Source organism: Anabrus simplex, chromosome 5 (genome assembly GCF_040414725.1).
Source record: "Anabrus simplex isolate iqAnaSimp1 chromosome 5, ASM4041472v1, whole genome shotgun sequence".
NCBI lineage: Eukaryota > Metazoa > Arthropoda > Insecta > Orthoptera > Tettigoniidae > Anabrus > Anabrus simplex.
The window spans coordinates 396,895,750-396,918,594 of NC_090269.1; the positions used below are offsets into that span (position 1 = coordinate 396,895,750).

The 22,845-nt window shown below is 38.4% G+C and overlaps 1 protein-coding gene across 1 annotated transcript in view; it reads left to right on the top strand.

The window, feature by feature from the left end:
- The window catches only part of LOC136874996 (venom allergen 5), a 42,012-nt gene extending 20,915 nt beyond the window's left edge, over positions 1–21,097 (top strand). Inside the window, exons 2-6 of the mRNA XM_067148713.2 lie at positions 203–332; positions 6,441–6,536; positions 8,330–8,411; positions 18,235–18,379; positions 20,549–21,097. Of these exons, the coding sequence (XP_067004814.2) occupies positions 225–332; positions 6,441–6,536; positions 8,330–8,411; positions 18,235–18,379; positions 20,549–20,732 (615 nt within the window). The 5' untranslated portion in view covers positions 203–224 and the 3' untranslated portion in view covers positions 20,733–21,097. The remainder of the gene's footprint in view (positions 1–202; positions 333–6,440; positions 6,537–8,329; positions 8,412–18,234; positions 18,380–20,548) is intronic.
- The last annotated feature ends 1,748 nt before the right edge of the window (positions 21,098–22,845 follow it).

Consider the following 22,845-nt stretch of genomic DNA (forward strand, 5'->3'; position numbering starts at 1 on the left):
GCTCTGTATTTAATGTAAGATTTTGTAGTGTACTGCAATGTGAATATCAATATTATTCACTTGTATCAGTGTCGTATTAATGACACTATACATGCACAAGCACCTTCGGTATGTCCTATCATCATTTTGTAACTATAACCCCCCCCCCCCCCATTTGGCCGATCCTGGCTATGCTACTGATTAATGCATAAATTCTTTCCAGTTTACATTTTTGAGCCAATACAATGAAGCTGCTGTTATGTCTATTTGCTGCCTGCTCCATGGTTCTCGCGACCACTAGGGATGAGTACTGTGCTACATGCCCAGGACAACATACAATGTGCATCTATAACGTAAGTAAATATTTTTTATTTCCATTTTTAGCTTTCACTTCGTACCCTGACGGGGTACAATGAACCCCGTAGAGTTTGTCACCCTCTCTCAGGTCAGGAGATGTATTGTAGTGATTTGAGGTGTGGAAAGGATGAGAGGGGAGCAGCTGTGGCCTAGAAAAGGAACTGTCTCGGCATTCACCTTAGCAAGGAGGATGGGAAAACTCAGAAAACCATTCTCAGGATAGCCGACGGTAGGACAACACTATTGCCTCCTGAATGTAGACCTGCAAAGATACAGCCACTCTGCTTGGTCTGTTTATTATTTGGTTTCCTTTTACTTAGTAAAATTCAGACTGCCAGTAACATTTGGCCATACAGCCTGTTCTTTTACACATTTTTCCAACAATGTTTTAATATTATTTTTCTAAACATAACAAAGGTATATTTTAATTGGCTATTTAAATATGATAGCACCACTTTCACTACTCCTCTGCTGTCAATTAAATGACTTTTCTTAAAATGACAGTTTTAAATATTTAACCCTAGAATACTACATTATCGGTAGTTGCCCAATACTAACGTACGTAAAAAGTACATGCATGCCGCTATATATGCTAAAGCAACAAGCAAACTCCACATTCTTGCCAGAATTAATAAATTATTTACAGTCTGGTGCGGTGAACACATTCGTTACCCCAGCTGCAAACGATACATCATTATTATAGACCGTTATGCCTTTCAGAGCTCAGTCTGCAAACCTCTGTGAATTTACTAAATGTCACCACAATCATTTATTTGCAACTAGTGCTGTGGCCTCATTTAGTTCTATACCTCTTACCTTTAAATCATCAGAAACTGAGTCTAATCATCATCTTCATGGTCTCCCCCTACTGTACTTCTCTTACCCTCCATAATAGGATCCATTATTCTCCTAGGTAATCTAACCTCCTCCATTTGTCTCACGTGACCCCCACCACCAATGCAGGTATATGCGCACAGCTTCATCCATCCAGTTCATTCCTAACTTAGCCTTTATCTCCTCATTCCGAGTACCCTCCCGCCATTGTTCCCACCTGTTTGAACAAGCAATCATTCTCACTACTTTTATGTTTGTTGCTTCTAACCTGTGAATAAGATATCCACAGTCCACCCAGCTTTCGCTTCCATAAAGCAAAGTTGGTCTGAAAATAGACCGATGTAAAGATAGTTTTGCTTGGGATCTGACATCCTTCTTACAGAATACTGTTGATCACAACTGCAAGCTCACTGCATTAGCTTTGATTCAATCTCACTATATAACCATCCTGGGAGGACACACATCCTAAATACTTGAAATTATCTATCTGTTCCAGGTTTGTATCCTCGATCTGACATTCAGTTCTCTTGGATTTCTTACCTACTGACATCAATTTAGTCTGCAAAAGGCTAATTTTCATATCATACTCATTGCACCTATTTTTAAGTTCCAAGATATTAGACTGCAGGCTTTTCACACAATCTGCCATTAAGATCAAGTCATCAGCATAGGTCAGACTGCTTACTACATTTCCACCTACCTGAATCCCTCCCTGCCACTTTATACCTTTCAGCAGATGATCCACGTAAACTACAAGCAACAAGGGTGGAAGATTACAGCCTTGTCTAACTCCTGTAAGTACCCTGAACGAAGAACTCATTCTGCTATCAATTCTTACTGCAGCCCAATTGTCAACAAAAATGCCTTTGATTGATTTTAATAATCTACCCTTAATTCCATAGTCCCCCATATGGAATATCTTTTCTCTCAGTACCCTGTCATATGCTTTCTCTAGATCTACGAAACATAAAAACAACTGCCTATTCCTCTCGTAGCATTTTTCAATTACCTGGAGCATGCTGAAAAATCTGATCCTGACAGCCTCTCTGTGGTCTGAAATCACACTGGTTTTCATCCAACTTCCTCTCAACGACTGATCGCACCCTCCCTTTCAAGATGCCAGTGAATACTTTGCCTGGTATGATAATCAATGTGAGATACCTCGATAGTTGTTGGAATCCTTCCTGTTCCCTTGCTTATAGGTAGGTGTAATTACTGCTTTTGTCCAATCTGAACATACCTTATCAACACATCACGCTAATCTTATTACTTTGGTTACTATAGTGACGCCTTGCAAAGTTAAAACTGAAAATGAGAAATGAAGCCATTACATCCCTGCCTTCCTACTACACTTCACCTTTTCAGGTCTAATTTCATCTATTCCTGCTGCTTTATGACAATGGAGTTTATTTACCACCTTTTCCAATTCCTAAAGCGTAAATTCACCAACATCATTTTCCTGCTCCCCATGCGCTCGGTTGATTATGACACCACTAGGAATATTTCCTTTTACATTGAGAAGATTTTCAAAATATTCCCTCCACCTGTCCAGTGATTCCCTGGAATCCATTATGAGTTCACCTGAATTATCCAAAACACTCTATACGTGGACCTGTAATGCTGACAGCAGTATTAGGAACCAGATTGATTACATCACAATTTACAAGCGGTTCAGAAATTCCATGAAATGTGTGAAAACATGTCCAGGTGCTGATATCAACTCAGACCATAGCCTACTGTTTGCTTCCATGAATCTCAGGCTGAAGAAATGCCATTTAAAGGGGTGTTTTAGTCAGACTGAGATTCAGAATCTTTAAGACCAAGCACAGAAGGATGAAGTTCAGTCAGCCTTACGTGTAAAACTTGCGGAAGTTCAAAACAGCGTTAATGTAAATGATGTTGAAGGCACTTGGAATCACATCAAATGTGCAATTAACGATGCAAGTCAAGTAAAATTAATGGATGCTGGAAGAAGGAAAAACAAGCCATGGATGACAGAAAAAATCCTGAAGCTGAAGGACCAGTGAAGGTCTTTTAAAAACAAAGATCCTATAAAGTACAAAAGTTTGCAGAATTTAATACGACAAAGAATAAAGAATGCAAAAGAACAACAACTCTCAGAGGAATGCAACGAAATAGAATTAATGAATTCAAAACATGATTTTTTCAATATGTACAAGAAAGTGAGACAAGTAACCGGTCCATATAATAAGAATGGTGACATCTTAGCGAGCACAGAAGAGAAACTGAAGCAATGGATGGAATATGTACAAAATCTCTTCTTCGATCGTAGAAATGTGGATTGTGGTGCTTGGGCAGACGATGGTGTGGATATCACATGTGAAGAAGTAGAATATGCCATAAGAACAGCGATAAATGGGAAGGCTCCAGGCCCTGATGAGATGTATGCTGAGATACTGAAACTGCTTGAGAAAGAAAAATCCCGTTCATTATTAGTTGACCTATTCAATAGTATTCACGGCAGACGAACCATTCCTCGAGACTGGCTCAAATCGACTTTCGTAATATTGCCTAAGGGAGCCAATGCAAAATTCTGCAATGAATATAGAACAATTAGTTTGATGAGCCACGTTCTGAAAGTATTCCTAAAAGTCTTGCATGCGAGAATTTATCATAAATATGAGGAGAATATCGGAACCTCGCAGTTTGGTTTCAGACATGGTTTTGGTACTAGAGAGGCATTATTCAGTCTGCAGGTATTAGTCCAATGGTGCCGAGATGTCAATGTCGATGTTTTTGCTTGTTTCATCAATTACGAAAAGGCCTTCGATACAGTCCGCCATGATGAACTTATGAACATTCTTCGAGAATTAGGACTTGATGGACGGGGCATTCGTATTATTAGTAATCTCTACTGGAACCAGTATGCTGGCATAAGAGCTGATGGTCGTGTCTCGGAAGAAGTCTCAATTATGAAAGGAGTTCGCTAAGGCTGTATTCTTTCCCCCCAAACTTTTCAACATCTATTCAGAAAAGATTTTTCGAGAATCTCTTTATGGAAAGACTCAAGGAGTTGTGGTTAATGGTTTCATCATAAATAACATCAGGTACGCCGATGACACTGTGCTACTTGCAACCAATCTCCAGGATCTACAGGAACTACTTAATGCTGTCACTGAAGCCAGCAGCGCAATGGGGTTGAAGCTTAATGTAAAGAAGACCAAGTGGATGGTTATAAGTAGGAAAGAAGATGGCATTCGAGATAATCTCACAACAGCAAAGGAACAGATCACGAGAGTGGCTACATTTAAATACCTGGGATGTCGCATCAATGATGACTGGGACCTTACTCACGAGATCCGATGCAGAATTGAGCAAGCCAGAACTTCTTTTCAGAGACTTAGAAAACTTTTGACAAACCGTGACCTTTCCATTTCTCTATGGACATGACTACTCTGGTGCCACGTTTTCAGCATTCTGTTATACGGCGCTGAGGCATGGACACCAACTGAGACCATGTGCAAGAAGTTGCAAGCATTTGAAATGTGAATGCCGAAGATACCTTGGACCGCTAAAATGACCAATATATACGTTTTGCACCATATGAATAAAGAACCAGAAATTCTCACTACCATCAAGAGAAAGAAGCTAGAATACTTTGGTCATATGATGCAGAACTATAAATACCACCTTCTGCAAGTAATACTCCAAGGGAAAATTAATGGAAAATGTGGTCCAGGGAGAAGTAGGGCATCTTGGCTCAGCAACTTGAGCCAGTGGCTTGGGGTGACAAAGCTTACTCTGTTCAGAACAGCTATGAACAAACAACAGATCATGCTACTGATCACCAGCGTTCTGTGAGGACATGGCACATGAAGAAGAGAAGAAAGAGATCCAGGGTGCTGGAGAGTGCTGACTGCTGTACTAGGCTTGACGTAGCTATTTGTAGTTTTTAAACTTGATAAAAATATAAATATACTATTCATACAAAATTCTTTGCCACAGCAATGCTGGGGTAGATGGGGTTCAGTTCACGCCACTGATTATTTAAGAATTACAAAGCATAGTCTGCATTATGTTGTTAGTAAAGAATGATTCAAAACACCTCAGTGGACCAGCTTCTATGTTCGACGTAGGTCTTGCTTGTTCTTTTTTTTTTTTTTTTTGTATTTTCCTTTGTATGAATCAGTTGTTTTCAAATTATGCCCATCCTTAACAATGAGTTGATCCACTTCAAAGTCAACAAAAATTTATTCTAGTAGTTAAGAGGCCAAAGCTGAGCTGTTTGAAGTAGTTGCTTCTGTTATTCTCTTTCTAGTTCCTTTTTGAGATTACCCTTTTGATGGCTGCTCAATTTGCTGAATTTCAACACAAGCTTGTAAATTTGAATCAAAGCTGAGATTATTTTACAAACAATTATCATAGTTCAGATCGGCACTGTAGAGTCTTCGTGCTCAGATTCAGTTTCTAAACAGTGTTTACCCCCTTCTCATCTTCATGCAGCTCATCAAGAATACTGTTTCTCTCTTCCTTTATCCGTTGTGTCCTGAAAAGCCATACACCTAATAACTCTAAAGCAACCATGCGGAATGAGCAACCTGCCCACATACAACATCCAAGTACATGTTACATACTAATAATACGTAAGTTTTAACTACCAATAGTAATTCATTAATACTAACAATACGTAAAAAGAAAGTGCAGTGATTTATTGAAAATGAACTTTCCTGGCATTCACTTCTCACATTTGCATCTAAATGCTATGGTGACATCATCTACATTAATCAGGGGAAGCTCAGCATGGAGGTGGTCTGTTGGGGTTAATGCGGGAAGGAGCAGTGTGCAGTTATGTGATACAGACATGTTAATTTTACGTATGTAGTATTCTAGGGTTAAGTACACTTTTATCAGGAACCATACAGGCTAGAGCAGCTCCTACCTGCTGGCCAACATGCTGATGGTGAAAACTTTTTCAACCAATGCTACTCAAACTGGCTGAACACTGTATCAGACTACATAAACTTTATGCCTTAACGATCATGGCCATGTTTCCTCTAAATGCAAGAACTTAAACCAGATGATCCTGTGTATAGGATTAGATTTAGTAAATGGATTTTGAATCAAGTGCATGACGAAGAAATAGATTCCAATCTCATTCTCTGGGTACTTACATACAAAGACGCTAGAAATGTGCTGAAAACAAAGCAGGCACTTCAAGTGGTTCTGGGTTATTTGGATGTATCTGTGTGTGTATGTATGTATACATTCTGTTATAATTACATATTTGTTTGCCTTCTACTCTGTTACAGGGGATTTCAAACGCTTGCGATCCTCAAGGTGCTCATGGTGTTTCAAATGAAGAGAAGAACATGATTGTCGATCTCCACAACAAGCTACGGAACAAGGTAGCCAGTGGCCAAGAGGGACAAGGCAGCCCAGGGCCACAGCCGTCGGCCAGCAAGCCCGTTCCCTGATACCTTGTTTAATGTTACACTGTTGGCCACTGTTGCATAATTTTACAATGAAATGGAGATTCAATTCCAAACTTAAGTAACAAACACACATTTCAATTCTTTCTAATTTATAAAACTAACTCCCAATGGAGGTGGCCCCAAAGAACTCAGTAGACCCATAATACAGTAATAATAAATGCTAAAATGATAATTACAATATTAAAAATATAAGAACATGATACAAACATTGTAACAGTTGGGTCATCGGTCAATTACCAAGTCTGCTAGTTGCACAGCAACCATTACCTTAAAACTAGTTTTCTTTTGAATAGCGTTATTTTGTTATATCTTTTCTTGGATATGATAAAAGAATTCTGAGTCATTTTTACTTCACTATCAATCAATTAGTCATCAAAAATCTGCATTTAGGTCTGTTGCCCAGGTACGAGACTTTTCTTCAATGTTTTCAAAGAACTTGGAAATTTATCAAACATTTCTTTCATAAATTATTTCAATCACTGTTTCCTCATCCTATAAATGAATATTAGCTCCAATTTGTCCTCCGGAATTCTTACTTTATCTTCATACTGTAATCTTTCACACTTTTAAGAGCTCTACTGAAGCTTATTTGTCTCTCCCAGATGCAAGCTCACAGTTGCGTGCCACTAACAGCATGGCCAACTTAAAAGTTTTAAATTTTCGGTTCTGCTGCGACTTTTTTTATTGCTGTCCAAAAATCATTTTGAATTTCCAAACTATAGCTAACCCGAGACTGTTAGAGATGTGTATTGGCAGTGCTTCCTTTGAAGATGTGTTAGCAATATTGGATGAATGTACCAGTACAAAAAAAGTGACCACCTCTGAAATTCAGCTTGATCTTCAAATTAAACTAAGTTTTAGCTTTCACTTGAGGTGAATGGGGAAAGAACAGATTTACACCTTCCATTTTGGTGTTATGAGTAGGACATATTTTAATTTTTCAAGTGTTCGCATGGATGACCATGTGAAATAGGTTTCGGAAGTGCCTAAAATATAAGATCTGCTGGTTTCCACATAACTTTGTTTTTGAATAAATCATTTTGTAATTTCATTGTTGGGATCTTTACTGGTATTGTGATTACACAATTAGATATGTTTTGTGTGTCTTAGGCAGATCAATTGAATATTTTTTACATACTTGACTGAAGTAGACATTAGCTACATGATATTTCAAAAACCTATCAATAACTGCTTCACGAGTTATTTCTTAGTAAAATTAGGACAAATTATTAGAATCAATAATAACTAAACACAACCTTGTCGATCTAATGTCATTTTTCAGATATTCTAAACCTTATTCAGCCTTAAACGTGTGCAGTCCTCCGGACCTCACAACTCCGGTTATGTTTGCAAGTGTCATGATGCTTGCTGAGGGTTAATTGGTTTTGGAAGAAAGTGTAAAGGATAAAAAATGATAAAGAATGAACATGAGAAACAGATTACAGTAGATATGAAACATACTACTCACGCAGGAATGAATAGGGTGGCATGGAATGCAGCATCAAACTGGTATAGTAATCCGAACAACATGAGGATGTGTATGTACTTTTCTGTCATCAAATCTAATCGGTTTCCAAACATTTACTGGACATGTTAAACACTAGCCAAAATAGTTCCTATTTCATAAAAATTTTAAAACCAAATTAATGGTAGTGGATGATGGTTTTGACAAAACTTTCCTATTAATACTGGGACTTCCTTTGCAGACCTGGGATGATGGTCTCGCTGAAGTGGCCCAGCGCTGGGCAGATCAGTGTAACTATGGACACGATGCATGCAGGAGAGACCGTAAGTAGTATATTAGAGTTCAAAATAATTAAAAACATATGTAAACTTAATCTTCATTTAGGGCTCACCAAATATTATTCAAATTAATTATTCATTAAAGTGTTTGGCACTGTGTGTACAGTTGAATGTATTTAAAAGTCCTTTGCTCCTAGAGTTGGAAAAATAAAGATTGTCATTTGTATCAGCCTCTATCTTCGGAACACTTTATGAATCAGGAAGAAGGGAGACTACTATTGCTTTGGACCATTGAAGGTGCATTTATGTGGAAGGAGAAGTTCAGCAAGCCATCACTAACTAAAGTAGGATTTTGGTAACTTCATTATTATTTCAAACACATAGAAATCTAGGATTGAATTCGTATGAGGATCTGCGCAAAACTCTCATTTCTGAATTACATGTGGTTAGGCAGAAATTAGAAAAATATAGGCAATGAAAAGAGATGCTGACTTATTAAAGTAAAACTTCGTTAAGACGTTTCTGCAGGGGACAACAAAAAGAACGTATTAAGCAAAAAAAGTACTAATGAATATATGAATAAAAACTATCCAACAGGGATATGGGAATACTAGATGTGGTTTTTTTCCGACAGAGCATTTTACGTCATGGGTACAGTGATAATTATATCTACCATTTCTAAAGATGAGAGGAAAATATTAAAAGGTGTGGAAGACGTGAGAGAACAATTACGAAAACCTTTCCCGCTGGGGCTTAGAAAATAACAAGTGCAATGAAAGGTGTGAAAAACACCAAACAACAAATATGAAAACATGTGCATGGGGTCAATAAAAATATCAGAGTATTACTGCAGATCACGCCCATTCTAAAACAAATGTTAGTAGAAGCCTTTTATTTTGCAACAGTGGGTTATTTTCTGGTCACACTCTTGGACAATTAACTGGAGGTTACAATCGACCGTGCGACATGGAGGAATGACTTTGGCTGCCATTATCAATAAATTTCGACCAATTCAAATCAGGTTGAAACTTGTAGGTCATGGGCATAATTTAAGCATTTTGACTGGGAGGGCAGGGATTACTGGAGGTTACATGGGTCCTCCCTGTTGAGAGCAATTTGCGACCACAACATTATTACTAATATTCTATATTGATCACTTTAATGTAATAACCAAACCTCTGTAAAGGAAAGAACATTCGCACAGAATTAAAAAATGGACATAATGAAAATGTATTTGTTACTTGGCCTGTTTTTAACCAGAAAAAAAAAACATGAAGCAGACAACATGAACAAAAACCAAAACTTTTTTTTTACATAATATAAAGGTAAATTACTTGAACAATAATACAAATTATTTCTATCCAAATTATATACATAGACTATAAAATTTTGCAATGAGCATTTTGTTTAATTGAGCTAATTAAACAGAGTAACTAGTGATGGGCTAGCGACGGAATCGAGTAGAATCGAGTAATGTGCTCTTAGAATCGGTATTACTCGACTCCAGACTCGAGTCCAAGCATACTGGTGTCGCTATCTGTGGACATGCCTTAGAACTAAAATCTACTGTACTGGAGTGTACGGCATTCAGGGTCACCCACAGAATATTTTTGTGGTGTGGAGTGCAATGTGTTTGCTGCTGATGATTGATGTTGTTCAGTCATCGGTCGTCAATAATTCGATTGTTATGATTATTATTATCATCATCATAGGCACTAAAGGTTGTGACTTACTAACAAACTGTCAGCTGTTTAGCTAGAACAGAATGATGTTCTGTCCGCTGATTTGCTGCGTGAACGTACGTCACATTCTGGACGCCTCATCTTAATACCCGACATTATATCTGCCGAAAGTATGATGTACATATAAACTGCTGTAATTCACCTGTTCCTCCGGACGATTGTAGGCTTTGGCGCGGTTAGCAATAGGCTATGGTTACAATAAATCTGTCATACTACCGATCATATTAGCACATCTACGCCCGTGTATATGCATAATGGCTACATGAGATATAATTTACCAGTAGCGAAGCAATACAATGTGTGCAGAAATACCGTCTATAGTCTACAAATAGCACATGTTTAAAATACACTAATTACAACATAATACCGTGACAGGGATTTGAAATAATAATAATAATAATAATAATAATAATAATAATAATAATAATAATAATATAACTTTTACGTCCAAGTACGTACATTTGTATGGTTTTCGGGGATGCCGAGGTACCGCATTTAGTCCCCCATGAGATTTTTTACGTCCCAATAATTCTACCGACACTAGGTTGACGTATTTGAGCACCTTCAAATACTAGCGGAATAAACCAGTATCGAACCGGCCAAGTTGGGCTATGAAGGCCAGATAAGCTATATTATCAATATTAGAATAGATGGCATATTCAGTGAAGTGTGTGCGAGACGCCGGAAACGGATATTTTCATATCTTATTATGCGTATTAAGTGGCATTATTATCGTTCTCAAGTAATTATCAAATTTAGGTTATTCCTTTTGCGCATTCATTCAGTTTTTTCATATCGTACCGCGCTGTCGCAATCCCATAAACCCTCGGCGACCGCTTGTACGCATGCTTCATCCATCTACGAGCCGGCGAGTGAGCGAACGTGTGACGTCATGCTATCATCGAGCCTTCGCAAGCGAAGCGAGTCCGAGCCTGGACTCGAAAGAATCGAGTACCGCGATTCCAGGCATCACTCGCGCACATCACTAAGAGTAACGAAAAACATACTTCTAAATATGTATTTCTAAGTCTAATATTACAAAAATTTGTTTTCCTGCAAAATATTAGGGGAGGGGGGTTGAGCAACTGCCGCACCTTGCCACCACGGAATTACGCCTATGTCAAACGTGCAAGCTCAACATTCACAACCTCTGTGTGCGGATGTGGATGCTAGTCCACTTTCTGACCGATTTTATCTTTTCTTCATAAGTAAGGAATTTCACGACTTTTTTCGTATCAATAACTAGGTTATAACAAGAAAAATATGCACCACGCAAGTCCATTTCATACAATTATGTTGTTAATCCATATATAGGCTATCATGTGACAAATATTCGTTACCCTTCACTGTACTACTCAACACAAAATAAATTGCTAACTTCTGAATGTAATGTGAAATTCAAGTACAAATAGGCTTACTGTGTTATTCAGCAATCCCGTTGCTAACTGGCAAGCAAAACTGAACATTCCTGAGGCTAACAGCTTGCTCCCCAAAGCTAGGCTACAACTTATCCTGTGAAATTCAGGAATTTAAGGCCTTTTTCCGTAATCATGCAACTGTGGCGATGGCTTTTAGCAGAGTTGGAAATCACGTTTCTTTCACAAGGGATGGCAAATAACATTTTCAGGGCTGGGAAAAATGTGATCATAATAAGAAGTAATAGCGAAAATTCATGACGCAATAAGTGAGGTATTTTTATTTAGATTTAATACGATGAGAATCGGGACTTCGAATTTGCAATGTGCTAAGCAGGAAAACGTGTGAATGAGGAATGCTTTAGTGAGGTTTCACTGTATTTTGCATCCAGCAACAATCTACAGGTTACAATTGGGAGTAAACTTTGATCACATCATTTAAATTTAAAACTTCCTTTTTGTAGTAGTTTAACGTCACTCTGACACATGGAAGGTTATTTTTTATGCAAGGATGGCAAGGTAGCAACTGTTGTTTTAATTAAGGTACAACCCCACCATTTGTCTGGTAGAAAACCCATTTTCAAAGCCGCCAACAGTGTGTTTCAAATTCACCATCTTCCAAATGAAAGCTCACAGCTACAAGATTCGAACTGTAATCAATCAAATCAATCACTACTGATCGGCATTTAGGACATTCGCCCAGGTGGAAGATTCCCTATCTGTTGTTTTCCTAGCCTTTTCTTAAATGATTGCAAAGTAATTGGAAATTTATTGAACATCTCCTTTGGTAAGTTATTCCAATCACTAACTCCCCTTCCTATAAACAAATATTTGGCTCTATTTGTCCTTTTGAATTCCAACTTTATCATCATATTGTGATATTTCCTACTTTTAAAGACATCACTCAAACTTATTTGTTTACTAATGTCATTCCACACCATCTCTCCACTGACAGGTCGGAACATACCACTTAGTACAATTCATGAAATTCATCATATAGATCCGTATTGATAAAGTTTAAAATAAGAAACAATGTTAGGTTCAATGGTCCACCCAATCAATACACCTCACTTTACAAGTGAAAACTGTTTAATCTTCTTCTTCTTCTTCTTTTATGACCACATAGGATCACTTTAGTCAGTCCGTCGTTCAGGTCTCTTTGAAGGGATTGTTCGGGCTTTGCGGTCCTCCCAGTACTTCTTCAGACGCTCCGATCTTCGTGCCCTTTCCTCATTTGAAAATGTGCGTGTTGTTGGTTTGTTTTGTGTAAGGGTAAAGCGGAGGTTTGTATTCTTGAGTTTTGTATTCAATTTTATCTTATTTTTGGTGTCTTCTGTTGTAAGGCCTATTTCCTTCAGATCCTCTCTTACTTCTCTGATCCATTTACATCCTGTTGTGGTATTTTTTGAGACGAACTGTTTAATATAAAAACATATTAAACATATTCTGGAACATGTTTCATCTCATTTGAGACTTCATCAGCCATAACGTCTCGTAGTAGATTACAAAGCTCATTATTGCTGTCCAGTAAATGAAAAAAATAGAGGAACCCATGTCCTTTAAGAACTATTTGAGAATACACTAAAGATAAAATATATACATTATTTACACAAAATTGTCCTCACTTCTTATAAAAAAATTTATCTTCAATGTTAAAATTTGAAACATTTCTTGAAACATGACATGCCAGCCATAATGTCTCATAACAGAATACAATGCTCATTGTTGTCTATTAATTTAAAAAAGGACAAATTCAATTAACTGCAGTGTGTCCCTATGATGTTGTCTTTTTATTCTTCTTAAGACTTTGGTTGTTTCTTTTCTCTGTTTTACTGGATTTTGATAGGAATTTTCTGTTTTTTTGGACTGGTGTAATAGCCGTGCCTGATGTCTTTTCTCCACTGTTTCATCACATTCACTGTTCCACCATTGGTGTTTTTTACGTGGTTCTTCTGCAATTTGTTTAAGGTTGTGTACTAAGGCTTCAAGTTTATCTGTGATTTTTATTTTTTCAGTTGCTTTCTGGTAATTTTTGTTGTTGATTAGCTGGGTAGGGTCTGTTTTTCTTTTAGTTTTAAGGGCTTGCTTTTGCTGTCTCCTCTGGGGAGCGAGTTTAATTTTAATTACGTAGTGATCTGAACCTGTGTCTATTCCTTGGAGTTTTCATAAAATAAAATTGATCATTTAAGTTATTAAGATCGAGGGAGTGGCCATGTGGTTCAGGTCACGTAGCTGTCAACTTGCATTTCATTAACCCTCCAAGTGGTAAACGCCTGATATCAGGCGTTTTATGCGTTTGCCCAGTGGCAACGCCTCATATCAGGCATTTTGACATGCTCTTTATTTTATTTCGATAATCAATTATTATTTATCGAAATGTGGTAATTACGAATCAGTCGAAGAAGAAATGTTTGGTCACAATCATGAAATAGTTTGCATAATAGCATGTTGCACTAATCTAGTTTAAATCGTTGCCAAAGTAGCGTCATAATCCCGCTGTCTTGTGCTAGCTGCTACATACTCAGCGGCCAGCCACACGTAATGTCTCAGCTGAGCCAGCTATATTTAGTCGCCAGTTTTCTTTCTGATATCAATCTGAAGTGTTTATATGCACTCATATCAGCAATACTGAATCATTTTCTCATTCTTCTGGCAGAATGAATTGCTGGCTAGCAAGATAAATTTCATGTTAGTCGTTAGAGAGATATCTTGTTGATGTTGTCAAGAGTAATGTTCCGCATTGTGTTTGTGCCTCTCAATATTGCCGTAATTGATCTATGTAGAGTTTCCAGTTCATGAATGTGTAAATACCCTTATTATGGCAGATCATTTTCTGGATCGTTCCAGTGATATTCGAGAAATTCTCGAGGCTGATTTCAGTGATGTTGAGGGATCAGATTTTGAAATTGACGAGGACAGTGAAGTGCAGATGGAAGATTTTTCATCAGGAAGTCATGAAGAATATGTGCCATCAAACTGTAACATGTCTGATAGTGAAGATGCTGTTCCTACAGTAGGCCTAGGTCATATAAGTTCAGCAAGTGCAAGTTCTTCTCCTGCTCCTTCTAATGCAGGCGCAGCTCCATAATATGATCTGCAGAGCTGCAGAACCACCACAATGAAAGATATACAGTAATGTAATATATAGCTATTAGCGATCCCATCCTTCATATTGAGTGTGTATATCGAGCCAAAGATCGATACCGACACAGCTGCTGGAGATCTGGCAACCCTGTTTAGATCTGTGAACGACAGAATATTAGGAGAGCACACTTAACTATAGCTTTCTTCCGGTAGGTGGCTAAGAGTCGCCCATAAGGTTCTGTATGAACTGCACGCCTTGCAGTACGTCTGGCCTATTCCCATGACTATAGAGTTAGTAAATAATACACTGGACAGCGCCACCATCCGTAAGAGAATCGCTGCAGCGAGTGATCCTGTTGAAATCTCAGTTGTTTGGGAAAAGCTCCCTCCATTGTACTCACCAGTGTAACTTTTGAACTTTTAAAACTGTGTGGATATTGATATGGTTTAAAATTCTTACATGTCAACATTCTCACATACTACAGTAGAGTTGTGATGCTTCTGTTCAGTAGAAAGAAAGCCCAAAAAGTTTAAATACAGGATAAATGCGTGATAAAAGAGGATGGTTGTGATTAAGTAACACAAAATCAATTTACTGTCCATGTTAGGTCTTCAAACAACGTACCTTATGATTGGGGTATGCATATTTTTCTATCTTTTGTGTAAATGACCAGGACTTCAGCAAAATTCTATCCAACGACCGAAAACATTCTCTCTCGTACGAAGCGAATGAGCGAGTTCTTAGCCTTACAAGTAATCATGTCTATGTTTCTCTGTAATGGTAGTGAATTCTTCCGAGTTAGGTAATCATGAAAATGAAAACAGAAACGCTAGTACCATCAGATGATGTTCCCTCTAAATTAAGAAAGCCGGCTGCCAAAGATGTATGCAGGTCTCAGAACCTTTGTAAATATGAATGTGTCGATAAGTCAACTTTTTTCGATAAGCGGAAGGGGTGCTTTATGTTTTGTAAATTTTAGTTGTTGTTTTTTGTACAAGTCAGTTATTTACATTTATATTCGGTACATTTTCAAGAACTTCATACTGATAGGACATGGAGAAAAGCATTTCTGCAGAATTCGAGGACGTATTCACACGAGCTCAGCTGATTTGTCTATTATACTTACTGCAATGGACTGGTCGTCACAGAGCAGAACCACCAACATTATTCAGAACGAGCCGCGACTGTTCTAATGTGTCTCCAGTTTGGGTCAGAGTTTATCGCCCTGAACCTCCAAAGAACCCCGAATTCAAGGTGAGAGAAGCAAGTGCAGGTATAAAGAACTGTCCACAAAGAAATTCACACCCTATAGATTACTTTCATTTGTTTTCTTACTCCAGCTGTGTGGAACTTGATTGAAAGCAGACAAATATTTATGCTAGTGAAAAAATTGCAGCAAAACGTTGCTCTGGTGAAGTACCGAGGCACAGCAGAATACGCGGGTGGGTAGATGTCACTATAGCTGAAATAAAGAAATTTCAATATGGACTTGACGTTTTGCAGCAATATTACACATTATTGGGACATGGATCCACTTGAAAGAATACCCTTTTATGCAGAGACCATGTCACTAAGGAGATTTCAGTTGATATCATCAATGATACATTTAAACTCAGGACATCATATTCCAAAGGGCCAATCTGGTCACGATCCCTGGTTCAAAGTACGTCCTTTTCTAGATGCCATCAATGCATCATTCAAGAGGCATTTCATACCAACTCAGGAAATATGCAACGACAAATCAATGATAGGCATAAAGAACCGATGCGTGTTTATACAATACATGCCACATAAAGGACATGCTCGGTTTGGCATAAAAAAATTTGAAGTGTGTGACAGTAGGACCTCGTATGTTTTGCATGTGGAACTTTATAGTGGGAAAGATTTCCTATCCGATGGAAATGATCCATTTACCCAAAAGGTCATTTTGGCTTTGCTAGAAAGAGCCAACTTATTAGACAGAGAGAACCATTTATTCACGGATAACTGGTATACAAAAATCCCCTTGGCTAACAAACTACTTGAAAGGGATACATACCTCACAGGAACAGTGAATAAATCTTCAAAGGGACTCTCTCAGATTGTTTTAGGTACAAAACTTGAACCTAGGCAAACCTAGGCAAAGTGAAGTTCTACTGGTTGCTTATAAAGAGAAGAAAACACGGAAACCAGTTTATTGTCTCACAACTGGATGTCACGCTGAGGATAATGTTGTAAGGAGTCGAAAGCGAAATGAAGGGTTGAAACCACTACTGATTCATAAGTATAATATCTTCACGGGAGGTGTAGATAATAAAGATAAGTGCATTTACCATGCCACTTGTTCCAGACTGACCAGAAGGTAATGGAAGCAATTTTTTTCAAACCTTCTAGATATGGCATTATTTGACGCATATATCCTGTACGCAAAGAACACTGATAAGCCATTAGCAAGACGAGACTTCGTGGTCAGTATAATTAGGGGATTGGTAAATGAACTGTTCCAAATTCCAGTTGTGAGGCCAACAGATCATGCAGGAGGCCCCTCTCATGCTCTCGAAAAATTGCCACAGAATAACAATTGCCTGTATGTTGTGTGCTTGCAAGAAAAGAAGAATTACATTCTGGTGTCTAGGATGTAATGGTGGTATTCACCAGGGGTGTTATCATAAACTAGTGCACTTCTGGAGGCCTGACAATCGAGGGGTAAAAAGAAAGACCCACCCAAGTGACTCTGAGTGAAATGTACAAGTGGCAGCATACAATTGTATATTTTTTCCAGCTAAGAACAGTATTATAAACTATATACCAGTACGCAACTATTCACTATGAACTGGTGCTCCTTTTCTATATGTCATTTTTTTAAATTTACTTAAATATAAACATACTATATACAGCAAAACTTTTGCAAAAATAAATAATATAAACAAATACAATATATTTTTGGTCTTACACATTTTGGATGATAAATAACAGCTTTAGTATCGTCATCATCTTATTCCTTATAATTTTGACGATAAAAGGGTGTGCTGTTTATGCATGTATAACACGTCAACGATTTTTAACACAATTTATACTAAGAGTCCGCAACAACGGTAAAATATCGCTGCCACTACAGGATAAATGACTGCCACTTCGAGGGTTAATAGTGGGTTGGTAGCCCTGAAGATGGTGTTCTGCCGTTTCCTATTTTCACAACAGACAAATGCTGGGATTGTACCTTAATTAAGGTATGGTCACTTTCTTGCCACTCTTAGCCCTTTTCTATCCCATCTCCATAAGACCTATCTGTTTCGGTGGACCACAAAGCAAGTTGTAGAAATAAAAAATAAAGTCTTATTAAGATCCAGTTGATAACATAATTCACTATACAGCATGGGTAAAATTGCTGAGTGGCATGTCATTGGCTAAGGTGGTTGCGATTCATATCCTTATGAATGCAGTGAAGTTTTTAAATGGAAAGTTACCTCCCAGTGGACTGAACCTCTTGTACAGCTACCGATCATCTGCCATAGATCTCAATATCAAGAGTCACTTAAAAGCTTCCTTACATTATTCATTCAGGTGACATTAACATATTTCATATTTTGATGACAATGATTTTAATAAAGACGTAAAATTTAATAACAGAATGTTGCCTATTACAGCCCGATTTAAGGATGTGATCAACCAGGTTGGTCAGAACGTAGCTTATGACGCTTCCTGTGAAAAGAAAGCAGATTGGAATGTGCCTATGAACATGTGGTACAATGAAGTTTCCAAATTCGACAGAAATGATGTAAACAATTACAGGTGAGTGCTGTAGGCCATTGTAAACTATTTTTCTGATTGGTGTTCAATGGTACTTTTGTTTGTTACTACTCTTCTGTCTAATATGGAGGGTATTTGTTATTTCTTAGATCTCTATCCTGTAGTTTGGAATTAAGGTACAGTATGAATGTAGGTATGGGGAAATCCTCAATAACTCACTCTCATGGCACTTGCAGTGGTCTACAAGTAAAATTTATATGTTTACACTTCGCTAAATTTTCTGTTTAGCAAACGGGGGGTTGTAGTACGTTATCATTGGTTTCTGAGGGACAAGATTGATATTTTTAAAATTTTTCAAAAACCCAGTCTGGATACTTCTTGTCCTAACTCGTCTAAATATTCCATTATATCTAAATACAACTTTTTAATACACAGAGCGGCACAAAAAATGCAACACCCAATAAATGATGTATAATTATTGGTACTTATCTATTTAACCAAAGTGAAGCACTTCAACCAATTTTAAGATGGGGTATGTTATTGGCATCGCTTTTCAAGCAAACAATGAGGTGTTGATTGTTTATTGCACCAGCCTCAATTGTTTTTGTTCCCGTGCAACCTGGAAAACACATCGCTGGATGCGAGCCAATAACGTTTTCCCACTCTTGTAGCGCTTGTACCTTTAATTGTTCCCCTTTCAATCACACATGTTAGTAGGATCTTTCTGTGATTGTCTTAATCAGCTTTCTGGAATAAACCTGCCATTAAACCCTGAACAAGCTGCTAAAGCAGTTGCTTCGAGATGGTCGCAGCATGCAATACGTTGCAGAAGTGTTTAGGACTACACTTTCCACGATTTCCAGAACCATACGAAGGTACAGGGAAATTGGAGGCTTTGCAAGGAGACCAGGATCAGGCCCGAGAAGAGCAACATTGGAGGGAGATGACCACTTCTTAGAACTTCAAATTATCTGCAACCGTCACACCACCGACGTCGAAGCACGAAATCGACTTCACCAAGTTCAAGGGGTCAATGTTAGTGAGGGAACCGTTCGAAGAAGTCTAGAAGAAGCCAATCTTAAGTCCAAAAGACCTGCTAAAGGTCCGAAACTCACCAAAGGGCATCGCAAAGTTCGACTACGTTCCGCAAGGAAACATCTTGGCTTAAGAGTACAACAATGGGATCAGGTACACCGATGAGTCAGAATTTGGCCTCCGATCATCTAACAGAAGAAAGAGAGAGAGAGTCTGGAGAAGGCCAGGGGAGAGGTATTCCCCTTGCACATTCTCATTCAGGATGCCTTTTCAGGGTGGTCCCGTGATGGTGTGGCCAGGAATCAATACAGCTGCAAGGACAGATTTGGTCTCTGTGGAGAATGGAAGCCTTATCGCACATCAGTATGTGGAGAAAATCCTTCTGGAGCTTCTCCATTTATTTGTGATGATTTTACACTAATGCATGTATACATGTTGCGAAAATTCTGCAAGAGTTCTTGGATGAAGCAGGGATTCGTGCTATGACCTGGCCTGCTCGAAGCCATGATTTGAATCCTACTGAGCATGTTTGGAACCAGCTGGGGAGAAGAGCCTGTCAACACTATCCATAGACCCTACAGGACCTACAGAATGCCCTTCCTGGAAGAATGGGAGATGATTCCTCAACAGGACATTACCGCATTAATCAGGAGCATGCCTGAAAGGTTGAATGCCGTCATTGGTGCGAGAGGTGGCAATACATGCTTTTGAAGATGCGACCAGAGGTCCCCGAGATCATCTCCGAGCTCTGTAAAGTAAAAATGTGAAGTGTATAACATCAAAACAGAAGTGCATTACTTTTATGAGCTTACTCAATATTTCCTTCATACGTGCATTTTTGGTTTAATTTGTACAATTTGTTTGTAATCGTCTTTTCTTTTCATTGTTAGAAACTTAGATATTCTATCGTAAGATAGTGGATTAGTGTCATAAAATTGTCATAAATTTAAAATAAATTTCAGTTTTGAAAGAAATTGAAGTGTTGCATTTTTTTGGCCACTCAGTGTAATATTACTCAATAACAGTGATGTTCACTTCATACATATCGCTGTATCTCTGTTGCCACCATTATCGGATTGTACCACACCGTTGAGTCTGGCAAACACTTGTAGCTCTACCTCAAGAGCAGTCTTCACTTTCCTTATGGCCTCCATGTATGATATTTACTGATTTCAGGTTTCTGATGCCCATTGGCCACTACTCACAAGTGGTGTGGGCTGAAACAAACAAGGTTGGCTGTGGATTCAGGACTTACACCACAGGAGGAAGCTGCAGACGTTACTACGTCTGTAACTACGGACCTACTGGTAACTTCTCCAATTCGAAGGTGTACCTAACAGGGAGTCCTAGTTCTGCCTGACCTAATTCACAAGTAAACTCCAACTACCCCGCTCTTTGTTGAAGGGCCAAAGTAGACTGGTGAGACTGAAGAAGAAAAATGAAAAATATCCACAGAGTACAGTATTTAAGACCAATATGACATGTTCCCACTCTTCCACCATATGCAGTTTAGACAGTGTTTGAAATGTTCCTACAATCCTTCATTAAACCAGATACATTTTTTAAACATTAAATAATTCTGTAAAATGGTTTTGTTTATGAAATCTGTTTAGTATTAAAGACTTTGTGTTGTATAGCAGGAAGAAAGTACTTTACAACATAGAGAATGCAGTTCAGATAATGTGTATTTTTTCATTTGAATAAACCTGTTGCAAAAAAACAAAATCGTGTTTGTGTATTTATTAAAAGGCTTAACATACTAGCCAGAGTTGGGAAGTAATTGAATTACTCGAAAGGAATACTTTTCAAGTAATTTTTAGTTGTAATCATTACTTTCTTTTACAAAATGTAATTTTTACTCGTAATTTAGTTTTTGAAATAAAATTGGCTGACAAGACCTAGAGTTTACAGTGCATTGTCTTCTGGTATGGGCTAGAACAATTTTTTTATTAGCTTTTTTTACTTTCATTGATCTGTTACAGTCTTATCCTTGACTTTGACAATGTGAAATTGACTGAAGTATGAGCGAAGCTAGTACTTCCTTATACAGCCAGTCCTGCTATGCATGGTGTAAAATAGTGATGGGCTGTCTGAGACGAGGTCTCGAGATTTCTCGAGGCTAGCGCAGGCATTACTTCTCGCGAGAAATTTCGAGAACTCTCGAGAGCGTTGTCCCCACAATGTGCAGCGAGCAGCGTGTCGTAGGCCTGCAGGTAGTCGGAGCTGAATGTTTTTTGTACCGAATATGCAAATAGGCAACCACGGGCCTTCTCATTTTTCGTAAATACGTGTCAACAAGCGACTAGGGCGTTCATTTATACCGAGGTCAATTTTGACGCAGTATAACATAATTATAAGGGATACGGATTCGGGCATTGTATGCATGGATAGGTACACGAATGAGTGGTTTAAGTACAGACCTGAAGGCTACTGTAGGTACACGTAACTGGATACTAGAGGCGTGCATTATTCGAACTCGAGACGAGGCAAGATGCGCCTTGCTGCATATGCAACTACCATTACGCATGAGTGGAATGTGCAATCTAAATTGCCATAGAGTATTCGCGTCATAATTAGGTAGGTACTTCGATATATGACGGTGCAATGTGAACTGTGTCGAACTGTAAGCGACAACTTGAAGACGATGTCCGAAACGCAACGTGAAGTCGTGGATGTCGGTTATTTTTAAGAGATGTCACATAGCACAGCCCACTGTGTTGCTTATTCAAAAGTAGTAAAATACATAAGCAGAAATACTTCTGGGATGATCCGGCACTTACAAACGCATAATATCAATGAAGAGGAATCGTCACAGAACACCTCCGGCCCGGTCTGAATCGCAAGAAACTACCCTGCCGACGATTGTGAGACATCCAGGTAGGATTACATCCTAATAATAATTATTAACAAATTATACGGGTTATTCAGCTAAGAAGCCCACCTGACGTAACTCGTGAGCAGTTTAAGATACTGGCATTCTGTATTCACTTTCGTTAATGGTAAGGAGCTCATAGTTCAACATGCAGTGCTTGCATAGGATTTTGACAAAATTTATCGTCACACACGTTTCCATGTGGGAACTGTTGATGATAACTATCAAGCTTACACTCGTAGTTACTGCGACGTCTCACAGCTCGCAGCACACGATAATCGGTCTCGAGAGCGTTGCCCATCACCCCTGTTACACGTTCTACTCATGTGTATGGGGGTTGCGTATGTAGCAAAGCACATCTTCCCCGTCTCAGGTTCGAATAATGCACGCCTTGGTATCCAAGTAGGTGTACATCCTATCTACAGTTATTCACAAAGTATGCATTGTTATTCACCTAAGATGTCCACCCCAAATAAGTCGTGAGCAGTTTAAGATACTGACATTCTGTTTCCACTTTAGTTAATGGTATTAAGGAGTTCACAGTTGAACATGCAGTACTTTTCCAGGCTTTTGACAAAATGTATTGGCTCACAGGTTTTCA